Source organism: Oreochromis niloticus, linkage group LG13 (genome assembly GCF_001858045.2).
Source record: "Oreochromis niloticus isolate F11D_XX linkage group LG13, O_niloticus_UMD_NMBU, whole genome shotgun sequence".
In the NCBI taxonomy this organism is placed as follows: domain Eukaryota; kingdom Metazoa; phylum Chordata; class Actinopteri; order Cichliformes; family Cichlidae; genus Oreochromis; species Oreochromis niloticus.
In genome coordinates, this window is record NC_031978.2 from 34,185,309 (window position 1) to 34,207,330 (window position 22,022).

Genomic DNA, 22,022 nt, shown 5'->3' on the forward strand with positions numbered 1-22,022 from the left:
TCTGTATGACTTACAGCAGTTATGACATGGTCTGATGTTCTCACCCAATAAAGGAATATTTAATATATCAGTCTACTCTTCATTCTATCAGAAACAGTTATCACAGCTCGTACATTTTCCTTTTTACACATGTATGTAAGCATTGAGCCAAATGTAATAATGCCAACATATTAAACGAACAATATTTGTCTCTTATGCATAATACATCTCTATATACACTGTCAAAGATACTTGTCTATGAGTGAAGATTTAAGGTGATAGGAAATATAAATAACTGCAACTTGAATCTTTGACCCAGAGTTCAAGCTCACCGCTGTAATGTATATGTATATATCTGACAATACTATAATATTGGCTATATTATATTTACATTACCACAGTGAGATGATTTTAGTCTCATGAACAACATTAGCTAATTGTTATTTACTAACTAATCTTAAAATGACTGTTCAGTACAGAAATGAAGCCCAACAATCATGTTTTACAGTCCTGTGGTCTCAGCCTCAGATACTCAACTAATCAAAGTGATGTCATGACAAAAATGAATGACCAACAAAACATTTTTTCTCCTTCATTTCTGTCAAACAAAGCTGTATGAAACGTTTCTCGCGGTTAGTATCATGGTTGCTAGGCAACCTGAACAGCGCGACGAAGGCTAGACCGTCCCATTTCACAAGCCTCTCACTTCCGCACTTCTCGTACTTATAGTACGCACCGTACGTAGTACGCGTAGTGCGCGTACTTCAAGCGTGCAGACCCTGAATTGGGACACAGCCATTGCCATTTGCACTGTAAAGCCCTGTCCAGTAAACCTTCCATATGGCTGAAATTGAGCAGGCTGTGTCTGTACAGAGGTTAGAATTGATGAGGCTGCTTCACTGGTGAGCCAGTGCCACTGGAGATCATACGGGCCCATACCTTACCTTACTTTATGTTTCAGACTACAGGCTCTCAAGAGCTCTTTTCTTGCCATCTTGCCAGTGCTGTAATGTATGGACTTAAGTGCTTTATCTGTCTGTCTGTCTGTCTGTCTGTCTGTCTCTCTCTCTCTCACACACTCACACACACACACACACACACACGTGCAAGCAATGTGGGTACTTGTGTGACTGCAGCTTAAGAGCTATTATATAGAAGTAGCACATTTTCCTACACTACTGTCATTTTTGTTTCATTTTGAGTTCATGCTGTGATGACAGAGATGGGACTGACCTGTCTATGACTCACTGTCTTTGGTTCATTCTCTTTTCGTTTCTCTCTCCTTCTCTCTCTCTCGCTCTCTCTTTCTCTCTCTCTCTCTCTCTCTCTCTCTCTCAGAGATGGATTGATCAGTAAAGATGAGATGATAGCATATTTCCTTCGGGCTAACCCACTGCTGCAGTGTAAGATGGGACCAGGATTTGTCCATAACTTTCAGGAGATGACATACCTGAAGCCCACGTTCTGCGAACATTGTGCTGGATTTGTGTGTATCTATAATATCCTGCCATGTATACATATCCTGCCATATGTGTGTCATAATTACTCACTGCATGTGGAATGTAAAGTACCTAAATTAACTGAATCTAATACTATAAATTCTGCTGGTTATGGACTGGCATTTATACAGCACTTTACTAGTCTTACTGATCACTCAAAGCACTTTAGATTTTAAAGAGCAACTACAAGCAGTTAGCAATCATTCAGAGGCCGTGGCTCAGGTGGTAGCCCACGTTGTCTACCAATCAGAATGTTGGTGTCTGTCCTCCTTGGGCAAAATGCAAAATTCTGAATTGCCTCCATTGGAGTGTGAGTGGATGGGTGTGTGCATGTTGTTCTTTTTATTTGTAGTTATAGATCAGGGATGGAAACTCATTTTACATCAAGGGCGACATGCAACCCACACTGTACATCTTTAAAATTACACAACAAGACTCTTGTAGCTCACTACCCAGAATGTCCTGTATTTATAAAACAAAGTTTTTGGTAATAAATGAAAGTGTTCTTTTTAAGAAAAATAATCTAATAATCTAATTTCTATAGTAGACAGTGCAAATCAATTACTTTAATTTAATTTAATTGTTAACCTATTGCTTAACTACTTTGTTGTAGTATAGATGGCTGTGGGGGAGGTCATTTTCAGTAGGAAATACTGTAAAAGTTAAAAGAAAAACACAGTTAAAAGTCCAAAAATGTATTCCGTGTGTGTGTGTGTGTGTGTGTGTGTGTGTGTGTGTGTGTGTGTGTGTGTGTGTGTGTGTGTGTGTGTGTGTGTGTGCGCGCGCGCGCGAGAGATTAGGTAAATGAGACTTAGAAAGTACTTTAAATGCTCAAATAGAGGAAAGAGGTGCAATATAAGTGCAAGTCCATTTACAAGCCAGATCTAACCACAAATTCCTACAGAGCTTTAAATCTGTACAATTTCAGCACCCTATCTGCCTGTGGTCACTTTAGGTCTTTGGACTGTGGAAGGTTTTTCCTATATTGCTAAAGAAAACAAACACACGCACTGGGAAAAAATGCAAACTTCAAGCAGAATGCTTCAATCTAAGAACCTTGTTGCTGTGAGGTGACAGTGCTCACCATTGTCCCACCCATTCTAACACATTTAATTTTTAATTTTTAATTTCACAGGGTCTGTCATTTTGCTTGCTATAGTTCTCAGTTGCCTAAACATACCTGGGTACATACTGTTATGATACTACCCCGAGTCCTAAGCACAGACACAAAAGACGTGCACAGAGTTGCTGGAAATAGTGCAAACAGTTGTAATTGTGTCCTGTTTGTTTTCAAAATTTTCTGCGCTTTGTTGTGACCTGATGCTATTTTCTGTCTATTTTTTTTTTACAGCTCTGGGGGATCATCAAACAGGGGTACAAATGCAAAGGTATAATTTTGCTGGCTTCTTCTGTGAAGGTCTTCCAAGATTAAAACAAAAATGAATAGAGAGAAATAACAATTAGCCCCCTCTGAAATCATCATTGCTAAAAAAAAATCCAACTTTAGCGCCACAGCCTAACCTTAGGATTTCAAGACAAGTAAAAAAAGCATCGCTTAAGGTCATTGTTAATAATGACTTACATAGCCAACCTGTGGGATTATTTTTTAATGGTGAGGGCAGCCACTCTAGTTCTTTGTAACTTTAACCAGAATTTTAGACGTGTCTTATACATCAAATCAAGATTGTAAAGACAGTGTGGCACAATCAAAAACTCAGAGTAGTGTAGCTTGATTTAGACATTTACAGGAAGTCTTGCGTCCAGTTGCGTCATAAGTTAATTTGCCCCTGAAGTATAATTCACACATAAGGTGCAGTGTTTCATCATCTATGATTCCTGTAGTAAAAAATTTCAAACTTTATGTACTGAAATGGCTACAGGTGGGACACAAAAAGTAGTTATTACACACTATGCTGGTCTAAAATGCAAAATTGTATTTGGGTGGTGAGTCCTGTACAGTCCTGATTTATGCAGGATCCTCTGAGGTGGACGTCCATTTGCAGAGAGAAAGAAATTTGACATTCAGGTGATGTAGAGGCTAAATCAGGAGAAGGGTGTGAGTTAGGCTGATGTGAGAATGTGTTGTTGCTGCCTGTGAAGCTACTGTTCCAACAACAAAGCAAGAAAGTTGATCTTCACATTCGAACTGCCAAACTGTCAGGAGACTATGGATACTTGAATACATTTGACTATATGCTTCTATTTTTGCTTTGCAGACTGTGGTGTTAACTGTCATAAACAATGCCGTGAGCTGCTGGTTCTGGCCTGTAGGAAGCTGATTCGCTCTGGCTCTCTGGGCAGTGTTTCTCCAGTCAGAGGAACTCACAGCTCACTGCCCAGCAGCCCCACATTGCCTGCCTGTCAAGGTCATTTTTAGCTACTGCAAACACTGCATACACTCAAAAAAGTGAAAATGGGAGGTGATTACCTTTGCAAAAGTCTAACTTATAATTAGAACAAAATAATTTAATGTTTCTATGGTGCGTGCTTAGATCATATACGATCTGAACGAAATTCAATGACTTAAGACTTGTTAAATTTATTCTTGTTAAGATGACATGATACAATGTAGCAAGAGTTTTTAGTTGCCTGGAACTGCGATTTCAGAAGTCACGTAAGATTTTAAACCACAGGAAAATCACTGGGGTTTTAAGAGGCAGAAAGCATTACTGCACTACTATAGTAAAAAAACCTAATGCCTTTACTTTGTACATTTGATGCTTAGATCCTAAGCAGCTGCAACCAAGCCTAAATACCTGAGGTGTATCACGACATTATAAATAATTTGCTCACAGTCCTCTGTTTTGTTTTTTTTCAGATGAGGACGAGGTGTTTGAGTTCCCCGCTGTCACACCAGCAGTTCCAGCTCTCGACACTCAGTCCATCACCCTGATGACGGGCTCAGCCCAGAGAATCTCTGTGCGCCTGCAGAGAGCCACCACAAGCCAGGCTACGCAGACTGAACCACTGTGGCCTGAACATGCCTGGGAAGTGGCAGACAGTGGTGCTCACACCTTCCCCAAAATGAAATACAGAACTCACAGGAAAATGTTTAAAAACAAGGGTTTCGCCTGCTGGGAAAACCAGAGTGGCAGGCAGTACCAGGCAGGTTCTGCACCACACTGCACTGGAAGCATTTTTTTTAATTATTCTTTGGATTTTTGTTGTGCCTTTTATATAAATCAATTTGAATTCAAATGAATTGATTTTTTTTAACAGATAGATACCTTGGTCAGCAGATCTGGTGGGGTTGTGAGTAAAAATGAAAAACAGTGCATAGAGAGAGAAGACTAAAGTTAATGACATTCAGTAGTGACATGTAAACATATCAGCAGTGAAAAGAGGAGGAGAGCGGCTCAGTGCATCCTGGGAAGTCAACCAGTGTAAACCAGTAATAACTAAGGCATGGTTCAGGGTCACTTGATTCAACTAAGCTGTCAGTCTCCTGAACCCAGACTGATTGCTCTGCCTCACATTCTACTTTTGATTTGTTCTTTTTGTTTCTTTTTGGGTTAGATAACTTATTACAGTGTTAGGACCAGTGTTGGTCAAGTTACTTGAAAAAAGTAACTAGTTACCCATTACTGATTACGTCTCCAAAAAGTAATCCCATTACTTTACTAATTACTTATTATTAAACGTAATTAGTTACTTAGCTACTTAGCTACTTTTCTTTTTTTTTCTTTTTTTTCTTGTTTATTTTATTTTCTTTTCACTTGTTAAATACGGGATAGACTTGACTGGGGAAAAGAAAGGGGAGAAAAAAAGGGAAAGAAAAACAGCGGGGAAGAGGGACGGGGATAAAGGGCAAAAAACAAAAACCAACAAAATAAGCAGACATAAGATACATATATCAATCACCTGGATCACCTGTTGAGAAAGAAAAAAGAGAAAACCAGCAGAAGAAAAAAAAAGAGCAACATAATAAATAACATCATGATGATCTATGGGAATGTAACAGTAAAAACTAAATATTAAACATTATTGTGCAGCACGTAAGATCGACAGCGCACAGTGTGCTTTGAGGTAGGAGCCAAAAAGGGTGTAATTTGTGTGTGTGAGTCCCTGTGTGTACACCTGTGAGCATGAGCGCGCTTGTATTTAAAAGGTTCCTTCATGTAATGATCTGCTAGAGGGTGTGGGGAGCCACAGCCCAGTCCTCCAGGGCATGAAGCAGGTATGGAGGAGATCAAGGCTCCAGACATCCAGAGGCCCTCAGAACACAAGAGACCAAGGAAGACCAACAGAGGCGCGCCACTATCCCAGAAAGAGCTGAGGAGAGCCCCAGATGAGGGGTCACTCAGCAGCCGCGGAGCAGAAGCCAGGGGGGTTGCAGTGACGTGCCCGTGAGCTCCGCTGGCAGCCAGCTGTGCCAGAGTGACCGAGCCCCAGGCCGAGAGGCCGAGGGCACCCCACCCCCGAAGTGGCCCCAACGAGCCCCAGGTTCCAGGCCCTGACAAGCAGCCACCATGGAGTGAGCCTGTGGGTACCCGGACGCCCATCCCCATTCACAACGAATCACCAACGCACTGATGACTGAGGGCGTCTGCCACTGGCAGTGGAAGTGGTGGGGGGAGATAGGTCTCCATACCTTGGAGGGCCTGAGATGTCCCTAGAGAGGTGGCGTCTGACACCCAACCTGACATATAGACACAGACATACAGGCACACGCAGATACAAACATCCATTCCCACCCCCCTCATGCTCTCATATGCAATTACTCAACACTCACCCAACGTGGAGACAGACATAAAGAGACACTGTACACACTCTAAGCCCCAGGTCTAGGTACCCTTGCCCCCGGAGGGGGAAACTGCACCCAGACCCAAGTAGTGTTACCCTTTTCCCTGGGGTGGAGAGAAGCAGACTGCCCCGGCTCAGCAGCAGCAGGGAGCCCCCACATTCCAGACCCCAATCGGACGGCCAACTCCTCATCCTAGCCCCCCTGCTCCAACAGGCCGCAGAGAACAGGGGGGTGTGAAGACTCCAAGCCTCCCTCCGCCCGCTCAAATGTAGTGTTGATGCATGTGTGTTCTAAGGTGCATTTAAAACCCAGGAGGGCATGGAGCTACCTGCCAGAGAGCAGCAGGTAAGCGCATAACCCCTCCTGATAGCCCTCGATGTCTACATGTATTTAAAATTGAGAGGTGGGCTACGACGTCAGGGGTGAGGTTGTACACCCTGATGGTCTTTTGGGTACAGTGTAGCTTGCCCACCCCCAAGGTCCTCTATGTATGTGTAATGAGAGTGTGAGTAATGTGAATGTCTAAGTTGTGGGATAAAATTGAGGCACAGGCAGCCAGAAGGGGACAGAGGGGGGGATGCCTCCCCTGCACCCTGGTGACACACCTTTACCCCAAGGCCCTGCATGTGTGGGTGATTGTGGTGGAGCGGGAAGAGGGAGGCAGCTGGAGATGGGGAGGGAAGGAAGGGAGGGGCAAGTGACCCCTCCCTGGGGCCAGCTCCCCCGCTGACCCCAGTAGGCACCCCCATACTCTGCAACCCGCCAGGGAAAGGGGGGCCCAGGCCCATCCGGACCGAGGCCTAGTTCAGCAGCGCCGCCCGGCCCCACAGAGCCCAGGACACCCCCGCTAGGTGATGGAGCTGATCAACGGAGCCCAGAGCAATTGAGATGAGATGAGATGAGATAGCCTTTATTTGTCAGTTGCAAGTCTTTTGCCCACAACCGAGATGACAGACCTTGCCGACCGTACATACAATACAAACATCACATTGGGGAGACAGATCAGGCCAGGTAGCGAGGAAAAAAAAATCGAAATATGTAACACAAAAGGATAATACAGGAATGCACAGATATCAACACACCATAACACAATAAACACAGACAAGCAACATGGGAAAGTGTTCCAGTGTGCACATCTGATCTGGGACCGCTGCAATCTTCGACTGCGCCTCCAACTGACCCGATGTCCACATCAGAGGGGAGGTAAGCATTGGAGGTGGCGTTGGGTAGGGAGGGTGATGCGTCAGTGAGTGCTTATCAGTATCAGTATATGTATGTGTGTGCGTGTCCATAGTTCAGCTGAGACAGTGTCCTTCGCCCTGCCAGGCTAAGTAAACAGTCTTCCAGCCAACCCAGGTGGCCTTGTATGGAATGGGAAGGAACAGACTCAACACAGTCGTTATCAGGGAGTTTTTGTTCAGCTCCAGCCTTGAGCCCACAGCTGGCGCCGAAGGGGTAGCCGCATTATGATGGTGATTTTTCTTTTTGCCAACAACTCATGAGAATTTCAAGCTGTTTTTAACACTCCGACACTGGTCTCTCAATCTCCCGTTGGATAGCTGCGAGTTTCTCCATGATGTTATTAGCCGTCGATTCCGTGATCTTGTCACTCTTTTGCTCACAGAGCAGATTCTGAGACCTCACGACCGCAGCCAATTGATCTGATGTGGTGGCAGAGGCTGTATCAAGACTAATGTAATCTAATAGATAATTTCTATATTGTTTTCTTGGCTATGCATAGGGCAGTGAAAACCACATGGGCTATATTCTTTTCTGTAGTGACATTATCTAAGCTGCCCAACAAACACACAAAATGGGAAGTTGGAATGTTACATTTCAGACACTTCGATAAGTCTTCACATATCTCGCGCCAAAACTTCTGCACTGGTGGACAGAACCAAAGAGCGTGGATGTAATTGTCCGGTGAATTGGTTTGGCAGTGTGAGCAGTTGTTGGTAGACGTAAAGCCCATCTTGAACATCCGATGACCTGTATAGTGCACTCTATGTAGTATTTTGTATTGAATTAATTGAAGACTGGGATTTCTAATTAAATGAAAGGTTTTTAAGCATATCTGAGACCAGAGGTTTTGGTCTAAGTTAACTGATAAATCCGCTTCCCATTTTGCAATAGGAAGTGATATTGATTCATCTGTTTTAGAAAGCATTCTGTATATTTTGGAAAGTAATTTTGGGGTTTTAAGAGTAAGAAATTGTACCACACTTGGTGGTGTTTGTAGTTCAACTTGACCCGGTTTAAATTTCTTTTTTACTATGGATTTAATTTGTTGTTATTCTAAAAATCTTTTCTTGTTGATCCCATATTGTGTAACTAGTCTGTCAAATGGAATAAATTCCATTCCTTCTAATATATGTTCTAAGTATCTACAGCTTGATTCCTTTATCACTCCAATCTGGAAAGTTTATCATATTTTTTTTTGTAATATGTCAAGCTTGTTCCAGATAGGTGTTCGTTTGCATGGGATTAATGAAGACTCTGTCAATTTTAGAAACTCCCACCATGCTGTCAGAGAAGAGCTGATGTTGACGCTTTTGAAGCATTCATGTCGTTGGATGTTTGAGCTGATAAATGGTAGGTCTGAAATCTCAAGATTATTGCAAAGTGCTTGTTCTACATCTAGCCAAGGTTCGTCTAAGAGGGTATGTTTTAGCCATCCTGAGATAAGCTGAAGCCTGTTGGCTAAGAAGTAGTGCTGAAAGTTAGGTAGTTCTAATCCTCCTTTATCCTTGGTCTTTTGTAGTGTTTTTAAGCTTATACGTGGGGTTTTATCTTTCCAAAGGAATTTGGACATATATGAATCTAGAGATCTGAACCAATCTTGTGGTGGTTTAGTTGGGATCCTTGAGAATAAATAACTTATTTTTGGTAAGACCATCATTTTTATAGTGGTAACCCTTCCCATGAGTGATATGGGTAGACATTTCCATCTAGCCAGATCGCCTTCTACCTTCTTTAAAAGTGGGATATGGTTTAATTTAGTTAGATCTGCAAGCTTGGGAGAAACATTAACACCTAAGTATTTTATATTTCCTGATTGCAGTGGTGTAAAAGAAGAATTATAGAAGGGGCAATTAATCAGAAGGACTGTAGATTTTGACCAGTTAATTGAGTAATCTGATATTCTTGCAAAAGAGTTTATCAATTCAATCACCCCAGAGAGATTGGTTTATGAGTTTTGGAGAAAAAGTAGCACATCATCCGCATAAAGGCTGATTTTATGTTCCACGTTCTTGCATTTTATGCCCTTAATTACTGAATTCTGTCTAATTGCTGCTGCTAGTGGTTCAATAAAAATTGCAAACAGTGAAGGGGAGAGTGGGCATCCCTGCCTGGTGCCCCTCAGGAGACAGAAGCTGGAGGATGTTTAGTCATTTGTTTTGACACAAGCTGTTGGGGAATTGTATAATATTTTTAACCAGTTTATGAAAGAGGATCCAAAACCAAATTTGTGTAAAGTTGCAAATAGAAATTTCCAGTTAACTCTGTCAAATGCTTTTTCTGCATCTAAAGAAAATATTGTAGTTTCGATGTTTTTACTGTATGAGTAGTCTATCAAATTAAGTAATCTACGTGTATTTGTTGATGAGTGCCTACCTTTTATGAAACCAGTTTGGTCAGGATGAATTAAGAGGGGGTTTTTTTTCTCTAATCTCTTTCAGAGAGCTTTGCAGATTATGTTAAGGTCTACATTTATAAGGGATATTGGATGATAGTTTGAGGGATATACAGGGTCTTTGCCTGGTTTTAGGAGGAGATTAATTCAATTCAATTCAGTTTTATTTATATAGCACCAAATCACAACAAAAGTCGCCTCAAGGCGCTTTATATTGTACAGTAGATCGCACAATAATAGATACAGAGAAAAACCCAACAATCATATGACCCCCTATGAGCAAGCACTTTGGCGACAGTGAGAAGGGAAAAACTCCCTTTTAACAGGAAGAAACCTCCGGCAGAACCAGGCTCAGGGAGGGGCGGCCATCTGCTGCGACCGGTTGGGGTGAGAGAAGGAAAACAGGATAAAGACATGCTGTGGAAGAGAGACAGAGGTTAATAACAGATATGATTCGATGCAGAGAGGTCTATTAACACATAGTGAGTGAGAAAGGTGACTGGAAAGGAAAAACTCGATGCATCATGGGAATCCCCGGCAGCCTACGTCTATTGCAGCATAACTAAGGGGGGATTCAGGGTCACCTGGTCCAGCCCTAACTATATGCTTTAGCAAAAAGGAAAGTTTGAAGCCTAATCTTGAAAGTAGAGATAGTGTCTGTCTCCTGAATCCAAACTGGAAGCTGGTTCCACAGAAGAGGGGCCTGAAAACTGAAGGCTCTGCCTCCCATTCTACTTTTAAATACTCTAGGAACAGCAAGTAGGCCTGCAGAGCGAGAGCGAAGTGCTCTAATAGGGTGATATGGTACTACAAGGTCATTAAGATAAGATGGGGCCTGATTATTTAAGACCTTGTATGTGAGGAGCAGGATTTTGAATTCAATTCTGGATTTAACAGGAAGCCAATGAAGGGAAGCCAAAACTGGAGAAATATGCTCTCTCTTTCTAGTCCTTGTCAGGACTCTTGCTGCAGCATTTTGGATCAGCTGAAGACTTTTCAGCGAGTTTTTAGGACATCCTGATAATAATGAATTGCAGTAGTCCAGCCTGGAAATGATGAATGCATGAACCAGTTTTTCAGCATCACTCTGAGACAGGATATTTCTAATTTTAGAGATGTTGCGCAAATGGAAGAAAGCAGTCTTACATATTTGTTTAATATGTGCATTGAAGGACATGTCCTGGTCAAAAATGACTCCAAGGTTCCTCACAGTGTTACTGGAGGCCAAGGTAATGCCATCCAGAGTAAGAATCTGCTTAGATACCATATTTCTAAGATTTTCAGGGCCGAGTATAATAACCTCAGTTTTATCTGAATTAAGAAACAGAAAGTTAGCGGCCATCCAGGTCTTTATGTCTTTAAGACATTCCTGCAGTTTAACTAATTGGTGTGTGTTACCTGGCTTCATGGATAGATAGAGCTGCGTGTCATCTGCATAGCAGTGAAAATTTATGCTATGTCTTCTAATGATGCTGCCTAAGGGAAGCATGTATAATGTAAACAGAATTGGTCCTAGCACTGAACCCTGTGGAACTCCATAATTGACCTTGTCTATGATAATTGACCTTGACCTTGTCTATTAGATAGATATGATACAAACCACTGCAGTGCAGTACCTTTAATACCTACAGCATGTTCTAGTCGCTCTAATAGGATATTATGGTCGACAGTATCGAACGCTGCACTGAGGTCTAGCAGGACAAGCACAGAGATGAGTCCACTGTCAGAGGCCATAAGAAGATCATTTGTAACCTTCACTAAAGCTGTTTCTGTGCTGTGCTGAGCTCTGAAACCTGACTGAAACTCTTCAAATAAGCCATTCCTCTGCAGATGATCTGTTAGCTGTTTGACAACTACTCTTTCAAGGATTTTTGATATGAAAGGAAGGTTGGAGATTGGCCTATAATTAGCTAAGACAGCTGGGTCTAGAGATGACTTTTTGAGTAAAGGTTTAACTACAGCCACCTTGAAGGCCTGTGGTACATAGCCAATTATTAGAGATAGGTTGATCATATTTAAGATCGAAGAATTAATTAATGGCAGGACTTCTTTGAGCAGTTTTGTAGGAATGGGGTCTAAAAGACACGTTGATGGTTTGGAGGAATTAATTATTGAAGTGAACTCAGAAAGATCAATTGGAGTTAAAGAGTCTAACTGAATATCAATGGTACTAAATGTAGCTGTAGATAATATTACATCTGTGAGATGATTATTGGTAATTATTTCTCTAATGATAAAAATTTTATTTGTGAAGAAGTTCATGACGTCATTACTAGTTAATGTTAAAGGGATTGTTGGCTCAAAAGAGCTCTGACTTTTTGTCAGCCTGGCTACAGTGCTGAAGAGAAACCTGGGGTTGTTCTTATTTTCTTCAATCAGTGACGAATAGTAAGATGTTCTGGCTTTGCGGAGGGCTTTCTTATAAAGCAGCAAACTATTTCTCCAGGCTAATTGATGATCCTCTAAATTTGTGACACGCCATTTCCTCTCCAGCTTACGAGTAATCTGCTTTAGGCTACGTGTTTGAGAATTATACCACGGAGTCAGGTACTTCGGATTTGAGGCCTTAGTTTTCACAGGAGCTACAGTATCCAGCGTCGTACGTAGTGAGGTGGTAAAATTATTAACAAGATAATCGACCTCTGTTGGGGTAGCATTCAGATAGCTGCTGTGCTCTATGTTGGTACAGGGCATTGAAGATGATAACAGTGGGTGGATTATATTCTTAAACTTAGTTACAGCGCTTTCAGAAAGACATCTACTGTGATAAAGTCTACTCTCCACTGCTGTGTAATCAGTTATTGTAAATGTAAATGTTATCAGGAAATGGTCAGACAGGAGAGGGTTTTCAGGAAACACTGTTAAATGTTCAGTTTCTATGCCATATGTTAAAACAAGATCTAGAGTGTGATTAAAGTGGTGGGTGTGTTCTTTTACATTTTGAGAGAAGCCAATTGAGTCTAATAACAGATTAAATGCCATGTTGAGGCTGTCATTTTTAGCATCTACATGGATGTTAAAATCACCCACAATAATTATTTTATCTGAGCTGAGCACTAAATCAGATAAAAAGTCTGAGAAATCAGAGAGGAACTCTGTGTAAGGCCCAGGTGGACGATAGACGATAACAAGTAAGACTGTTTAATGTTTGCAGAATTCATATTTGATGGAAGTCTGCCCTTTTCTTTGATTTCCAACAACGTTCTGTAAAAAACTGGTGCTAGAATCGTCCAGAATTCTTTGTAGAATTCTGCAGGAAAGCCGTCTGGACCTGGAGCCTTATTATTAGGCAGACTTATCAGGGCTTCCTGGAGTTCACCTGGCGTCAGTGGTGAATCCAGTGCCATTGATTGAGTTTCTAGTAATTTTGGAAGAGTTATGTTGTCCAAAAACTGATCAATTTCCTTTTTAGATGGGTTTATTTGTGGTGAATACAACGTTTTATAGAAATCTCTGAAAATGTTGTTTATTTGTTTCGGGTCATATACTTTGTTCCCAGATGAATCTTGAACAGCACATATAGTTGTTTTTTCTTTATTTATTTTTAGCTGGCTTGCTAGAAATTGACCGGATTTATTACCATGCTCATAATTTTGTAAGCGTAGTCTTTGTATTAAGAATTTTGTTTTTTTATCAATTATCTCATTTAATTCTAGTTTCGTTTTGCGTATTTTGTTCAATGTTTCCTGATCTTGGTGGGACACGTAGGCTTCTTCTAGGGATTTGATGGTTTTTTCTAATTCCTGAATATTTTTATTTTCTTCTTTCTTTTTATGTGATGAGAAAGAAATTATTTTACCTCTCATCACAGCTTTCCCTGCTTCCCATGGAACAGAAGCTGATGTTCCGGGAGTGTCATTGAAGTCTAAATATGAAGTCCACTCTTTTTTAAAATATTTAATAAAGTCTTCATCTTTAAATAGTGATGTATTAAATCTCCAGTTTTTACTTGGCGTAGTATTATTCTTGTGCATTAGTGTTAAAGATACAGGAGCATGATCGCTGACAGCTATAGGGTGAATCTCAGTGTCTGAAATGTCACTCAGCAGTGAGCTGCTGACCAAAAAATAATCCAGACGAGAGTAGGAGTGATGAACATGTGAGAAGAAAGTGTATTCCTTACTGTTGGGGTGAAGGGAGCGCCATGCATCGCAAAGGCCAAAGTCGCTCACCGTTTGATTATATTTGTGGACTGCCAATTACGCTGAGTTCCTGCTGTATTGAGCCTATCCATTTCTTCATTTAGTCCAAGGTTGAGGTCGCCTCCAAGAACAAGTGTGCCATCTAAGTGTTCAGAGAGTACACTGGAAAAAAACGTGAAAGAATGGGGGATCATCAACATTTGGACCATATACACTTACAATACATAGCGTTTTATCAAGTATAGATAGTTTAATGATTAAGAATCTGCCCTCTGGATCTATAACTGTATCGAGTACTGTGAAATTAATATTTTTATGGATTAAAATTGCTACTCCCCTTTGTCTAGAATTATAACAAGCTGAGAACACATTAGGAAACTCAGGTGTTTTAAGTTCATTCGAACCTCTAAGAGGTCTGTGGGTCTCTTGTAAAAGGACAACATCTGCCTGTAGTTTTTTGAGTTGGTTAATTATTTTTAACCTCTTTTCTCTGGAGCCAGCTCCATTTACATTCCATGTAACAAACCTTAGTGCGCCCATAGATGTCTGTGTATAACTAGGGGTGTACGCTGTGTGTGTCGCTTAGACAGGTGGAGAGAATACATCACTTGTTCATAACTAAAGAGAAGGAGAGAGAGAAAAAATGTGTGGCGAGATGCTCCCTGAGTCTGACTATGTGTGTGCATATTTACTAATATGAGTACGCTTGGCTTAAGTGTGTGTATCCTGTAGGTCTGTGTGCGCTGTCTGACTGAGGTAAATGTGCTGCCGTTGAGCGCATGATTGTGCGTGATCGTGCTGTGCGTATAATGTCGAAATAAAGTATGTTGTTTGTGGATGAGTTTGGAAGCAGGTGATCGAAGCAGTGAAAGAAAATAAAAAAGAAAGAAACCAAGGACAAGGGTGAGCAGCATAAAAACAAGAGGGGGAAAAAGAGAGAAAAAAACGAGAAGAAAAACCCCCCCTGGAAACATTCCAGTTAAACCATTGACGGAGAGTGACGGTGTAAATTCTGCTATGATATCACACTTAAGATGCAATTTGATACTGGTAAGTTAAACAGATGTTAATGCAAGTTAGTGTGAGTGGATATGAAAAGGGTGTACCGGATTCTTATCTGGTGTGAAGTTAATACAGCCACGGAGTGATGCCGGGGTCGCGGTAAAGCTATCCGTCCACGTAGAGCCGGTCCACAGTGATGACAGCGCGAGAGCCCTTCTGGATGAAGCCGCATCGGATTGGGAAGAGGACCCTGCGTCGTTCCAGGATCTCTTTAGGGAACTGTTCACGCTGATGTCCGTTCCTTTTAATTCCCTGCCGCGACTTTTCACCTGTTCCTTTTGTTTGAAGTGGCCGAATTTGGCCACAATAGGACGTGGTCTCCCGGCCGCTGCCCGCATGGGGCCGATGCGATGCACTCTATCAAAGGCGATGTTCTCCACCATGTCCTCCGGCAGCTTCAGGTGGGTTTTGATGAAGCTTTTCACCGTAGTCTCCGCGTTTTCTCCAGCAGCTTCTGGAATACCAGAAAATACAAGATTATCACGCATGCCACGAGCTTGTAGATCAATAACTGTCTCTTTTATTTTTTTTATTTTCTCTGTTGGGGAACATTTTATGTGAGACATTTCACCGACTCCCTTAGCGTGGCATTTTCAGCAGCGAGCGTTTCCACCTGCTGCTGGCTGAACTCCAGGGATTCTCGCAAGGATTTAAATTCCCGGTGAAGAATCTCCACCAAGGACAGCCTTGCGTCGAAACTGGACAATCGCTTGTCAATTGACTCCAGTATGTCGGTAATATGTTTGCCGGCTGGCGATGTTGTGCCGGGGGAATCTGCCGGGCGACATCTTTTCGACGAGGGCGTCTCAGATTTGGCCGGGGAAGCTGCACTCTGGGCCTTCTTCATCACGAGATCCTGGAAGCACTGATCGATATAATCTTGGAGAGCCTCTAAACTCTCCCCGTTGTTCTCCAGGGTGTTGAAGATGATTTAGACAAATCTTGTTAGTTATAAGATAATTGATAAGTGTATTTGGTAATACTGAAGCTTAAAGGAATTTGTTCAATTCTAAACTACCATTCGCTTTAATTTTCCGCCAAAATCTCCAGCGTCTGACGTCAGTTACAACATGAGTCGCTTACCTTGTCTGTCACTTAGCTACTTTAAATCCATGATATGTGTATCATGGTTTTTAAAGTAGCTAAGTGAATACGTAATAAAGCAATAGACCTTTCAGCCCAATTCTACTTTTTCTGCATAATCCATTATGTAAAATTTAATCAAATGGAAAGCCTCTTTCTAAAAATTGTTTTATTTGTTTAAATCTTTCAATTTTATGCACATTGCATTAAGCAAAAAATGTTTTTATATGCAACAGTCTTTGACTTGAAGAAATGTGTTTAACATTTAAACCTATTTTCTGCATATTCGAGCATATAAAATATAATGTTTTGTGTTTACACTCACTCTTTCAAATACAGTGGCTTGCAAAAGTATTCGGCCTCCTTGAACTTTTCCACATTTTGTCACATTACAGCCACAAACATGAATCAATTTTATTGGAATTCCACATGAAAGACCAATACAAAGTGGTGTACACGTGAGAAGTGGAACAAAAATCAAACATGATTCCAAACATTTTTTACAAATAAATAACTGCAAAGTGGGGTGTGCGTAATTATTCAGCCCCTTGAGTCAATACTTTGTAGAACCACCTTTTGATGCAATTACAGCTGCCAGTCTTTTAGGGTATGTCTCTACCAGCTTTGCACATCTACAGACTGAAATCCTTGCCCATTCTTCTTTGCAAAACAGCTCCAGCTCAGTCAGATTAGATGGACAGCGTTTGTGAACAGTAGTTTTCAGATCTTGCCACAGATTCTCGATTGGATTTAGATCTGGACTTTGACTGGGCCATTCTAACACATGGATATGTTTTGTTTTAAACCATTTCATTGTTGCTCTGGGTTTATGTTTAGGGTCATTGTCCTGCTGGAAGGTGAACCTCCGCCCCAGTCTCAAGTCTTTTGCAGACTCCAAGAGGTTTTCTTCCAAGATTGCCCTGTATTTGGCTCCATCCATCTTCCCATCAACTCTGACCAGCTTCTCTGTCCCTGCTGAAGAGAAGCACCCCCAGAGCATGATGCTGCCACCACCATATTTGACAGCGGGGATGGTGTGTTCAGGGTGATGTGCAGTGTTAGTTTTCCGCCACACATAGCGTTTTGCATTTTGGCTAAAAAGTTCCATTCTGGTCTCATCTGACCAGAGCACCTTCTTCCACATGTTTGCTGTGTCCCCCACATGGCTTGTGGCGAACTGCAAACGGGACTTCTTATGGTTTTCTGTTAACAGTGGCTTTTTTCTTGCCACTCTTCCATAAAGGCCAACTTTGTGCAGTGCACGACTAATAGCTGTCCTATGGACAGATTCCCCCACCTGAGCTGTAGATCTCTGCAGCTCGTCCAGAGTCACCATGGGCCTCTTGGCTGCATTTCTGATCAGCGCTCTCCTTGTTCGGCCTGTGAGTTTAGGTGGACGGCCTTGTCTTGGTAGGTTTACAGTTGTGCCATACTCCTTCCATTTCTGAATGATCGCTTGAACAGTGCTCCGTGGGATGTTCAAGCTTGGGAAATCTTTTTGCAGCCTAAGCCTGCTTTAAATTTCTCAATAACTTTATCCCTGACCTGTCTGGTGTGTTCTTTGGACTTCATCATGTTGTTGCTCCCAATATTCTCTTAGACAACCTCTGAGGCCATCACAGGGCAGTTGTGGAGCTGTTTTGCAAAGAAGAATGCGCAAGAATTTCAGTCTCTAGATGTGCAAAGCTGGTAGAGACATACCCTAAAAGACTGGCAGCTGTAATTGCAGCAAAAGGTGGTTCTACAAAGTATTGAGTCAGGGGGCTGAATAATTACGCACACCCCACTTTTCATTTATTTATTTGTAAAAAATGTTTGGAATCATGTATGATTTTCGTTCCACTTCTCACGTGTACACCACTTTGTATTGGTCTTTCATGTGGAATTCCAATAAAATTGATTCATGTTTGTGGCTGTAATGTGACAAAATGTGGAAAAGTTCAAGGGGGCCGAATACTTTTGCAAGCCACTGTAGATGGAAGTAAAACACAGCAGAAAATAAATAAAATCAAAGATTCAGCAGCACTGAGTCCTGTCACTCTTAAATCTATGTTCACCTGTTTAGCAGGAGTGGGGCGGGTGGAGGTTTGCCCGGTGCCACAGCGGTCATGTCAGTGGGGGGATCCGTGGGTTTCTCTGTGAATGTCACATTCCCGTGGCAGCGTGCTCGATGCTTGCTCAGATTTGAAGTTTAATTTTTCGCTATAGAAAGAAATTTTCTTCCCACGTAGAGTGTACAACGGACGCTAATGTTTTTGTCACTTTGTACGGAATAAAACTTAAAGTAATGCAAGTGCGTCCACGCTTTAAACGCTGCATGGCTGTAGTCTCTCCCACACTCCATATCATTGTTGATCTGCACACGCTTACGTTATTGTCATTAGACACTCTCACAAACAAAATCACGATGGTTTAGTAACGCAGTAAGGCAGTGTGCTTACAGGAAAGTAACAGTAATCTAATTACTTGTATAGTATGCAACAGTAATCCCTTATGTTATTCGTTACTTGAAAAAAGTAATTGGATTATAGTAACACATTACTGCCCATCTCTGGTCTTTAGTTAAAAAAAAAAAAAAAAATACATTGATGCCACAAACTCAAACACACATGTCTCTCTTCTTTCTTCCACTCCAGAACAGCTGACTTGGTTACAGTGGCGAGAACCGCTCGTGGAGATCCAGAAAGCCCCTAGTTGCTAAGACCAGGAGGTTCTTCTCTCAGGGGGATGTTCTTGGCTTTCTAAGGTCCCCCTTCAAAAACATGGAGTCATCATGTCCTCTCTAGACTTCAGCATGACACAGACAGAGCGACATGGAGCTGAAGTCAGGGAGAAGATCTTTATAACATACAGTGTGTTAGCTCCGGGCAGAAAGACACAAAGATGAAGGTTTTTCCTTATGGATTGTTGGCCAGTTGCTTCACAACATCAAGCTTTCAAATGGAGCTCAGGAAGAATGTGAACAGAAATGATCTGGTGATGGATTTAATAAAGAGATGCAACATCAAGGTCCTGATGTCACATGATCATAGCAAGGGGAATTTTTTTGATGTTTGTATGTGTAGATGGAAATAAAAGGAAACAGAACCTGAATGTAAAGGGAAACCAACAGAACATCTAGCACAAAGACCCATGAAATAGCATTTCTATAGTGACAGCTGCAGAGCGGTCCACCTTAATTTTATCTTGCAGGGTTTTTTTCAGCAAAAAAAATGCAGACAACCTCTATCATTCTGTTGTGATCTCTCTCTCTCCCATCATTGATCTCTTATCAATGATGATAAAAGCATTTTTTACAAATGCTGTACACCATCAAGTGTGGAAGGTTTCACAAGTATGCGTTGTGATTTGTGTTTTCCTATTTTTCTGTGTCAAAACAAATAAAAAGTACATATTTATGTAATGTTATGTCATTTTGTTTTTGCTATCTGAAGGGATGTTTTTCATTGTAATTTGATGTTTGCACCGACTTTAAAGTTAAAACGTGTCTGATTTTGAGCCTGACAGTGCAAGGTGCAGTGAGTCACACTCAGTAACTAAGTTAGCTTTTGCTACCTCCACTTTAGTTATGCTGTTGTTTGTGAGGTCCTGTTAGGAAGCCTCAAGCTGAGCATTTTTATCATCACCATCCTGGTCTTTATAGGACATGACAAGCGAGGGGTGGATCTGACGTAGAAATCAAGAAACAATGTATGCCATGGTGCTTTACAGTGTAATATACAAAAATATATATTAAATATACTAAAGAGAAAGTGATCACTCTGTGCAACTCCTAGCAGAGTTCTGTCCCATAAAGGGAGCTTTATTGCTCCAGCTGTACTGTAAATGAGTGCCATCTTGTGGCCACGTTTGGTAATGTTTCTGGAAACTAGCTTTACTATGAGCCAGTGATGATTATTTTTAATGAGACTGTAAGGTTGTATAGTGCAAATGTTGGCACTATGAGGTTACCCTTATCAGTGCAGAGGCTGCAGCACTTGTAAACAATCATCCAGTTATTACTATTATTATCATAAACTGTTAGATCTGTTACTACTCCTTCAAGGAGAGGTCTGGACTTTGACCAGGCGTTACCACTGCAGTTCTTTGATTCTTTTCTTTGTCAACCATTCTACTGTAGGTATGATGGTGTGCTTGAGAAGTAAACAGTGCAGTCAAAATAATTGGTACAATTGCTGTAACAAGCAGTTTTATTAATTATAGAAAATATATATATATATATATATATATAAATATATTTTAAATGCAAGTAAAGTAATTAAAAACATCCATTAGTTCTAGTAAAAATACAGTTAAAGAAAGAGTGGACAGGCAGTGTAGGTCACTATTAAAGCTGCTATTGACCGTAAGTGATTACACAACAATACCACTGCATACAATTCCATGATAAAGATCGAGATATCACCACAGAGCACCCTGCTCTGTGACTACCACCAGGGTGTCCTGGTGGCAAGACGGAAGGACCAGTGTTAAAGTTCACCTTTTTTAAATACATTTTCTCCCATTTACTCACTATTATTATTATTGTTGTTGTTGTTGTTGTTGAATGAATAATTCATTTTCTGTCTTTATTCCCTTTATTTTCTTTTTTTTTTCAGCCCTGTTTTTAGCCCTACAAAGTAACATTCTGATATCCAGAGATATACCAATCAGGAAACCCCCGGAGGTGTGAAACATCTGATTCACTAGGCCAACTTCATTACAGGATCTCCAACTGGTGAGAGCCATATAAACAAGGATGTTTTGCATCTGAGCTGACCATCAATGAAGGTCTGGAGTCCAGCTTAGAGCTGGCAGACCTCAGTCTAAGGACTATAAAGATGGTGTCAAACTTTGGAAATCACCAACCACTTTACTTAGACTAATATTGTTGATTTGGACAATGTCACCTCAAGCTTCCCTTTCAACTTCTCGGGGTTGTTATTTATTTTTTCAGATCCTTCCAGTAAACGTCTTCTTCTATTATTAATACTGGCACTTAATTACATCATCTAATTAAATTCTCTAATTACATACAGATCTATTTATGTGTATCAGTATTTTTGTATGAGTGCACGGGTATGTGTATGTATAGATAACACTATGCATGAATATACATATATTAGTATAGGTATGTGAGCAAAATTGCATCCACGTTTGCATCTGTGCAGATGAACATATCAGGGCTCATCACAGTTGAGATTTCGTTATATTTTTCTCCCATCCAGCCTTTTGTTTACAGCTTTTCCATGTTAACCTTGTATGTCCTCGTCTTGTGCTACTGTTGTTAAAAATTATTTTTTTAAAAAAACAAAAAAAACAAAGTGAGATAAATATACTATGGGAGTAGTAATTAGGCCTTGGTTACACTTTAAAGTGTAACCAAAATCAATTAGATTCACACATAGTATTATTATAGCTCTAAAAATATAACATTTTCTGTGGTCAGCAATTATCAGAAACCCAATTCCACACACCTGCAAGTCTGTGATTCCTGAGAAAGTGCTTGGACATTAGTGTAGTTCCAACTTATCTTCAAAGAACATGTAGAAGCCTTTAACACACTCACTTTACTAAAGCAAGTGTGAAAGCATTTAGGTTGGACAAAACCCACAGTATAGCTTACCAACAGTACATTTACTATACTTCACACATCTGTCTAGAATGTGCCTCCATTGTTAAGCAAGAGGAATATGGACTATAGGTGTATACAATGTAAATAAAATTGTACATCCAAACACATCGGTTAATGTGTCCATAGACAGCACAGTGACGTCCAAAATCACATGAAGCTGAACAGACTTCAGATCAGAAAGAAATAAAAGGAACTTGTGTGGGTCAGTCTTTCTCTGCAATCACCTGCAGTGAAGTGACAATGAAATTAAAGAATTTCTCTCACA

At 41.0% G+C, this 22,022-nt stretch overlaps 1 protein-coding gene across 10 annotated transcripts in view; it reads left to right on the forward strand.

Annotated features, from left to right (window-relative positions):
- The window catches only part of rasgrp3 (RAS guanyl releasing protein 3 (calcium and DAG-regulated)), a 562,943-nt gene extending 543,397 nt beyond the window's left edge, over positions 1-19,546 (forward strand). For all 10 annotated transcript variants that reach the window (XM_025897308.1, XM_025897306.1, XM_025897304.1 and 7 more), the window contains 5 exons: positions 1,318-1,465; positions 2,830-2,866; positions 3,695-3,844; positions 4,297-4,583; positions 18,780-19,546. In XM_025897308.1, the coding sequence (XP_025753093.1) occupies positions 1,318-1,465; positions 2,830-2,866; positions 3,695-3,844; positions 4,297-4,583; positions 18,780-18,788 (631 nt within the window). In that variant the 3' untranslated portion in view covers positions 18,789-19,546. The remainder of the gene's footprint in view (positions 1-1,317; positions 1,466-2,829; positions 2,867-3,694; positions 3,845-4,296; positions 4,584-18,779) is intronic.
- Positions 19,547-22,022: the final 2,476 nt, after the last annotated feature.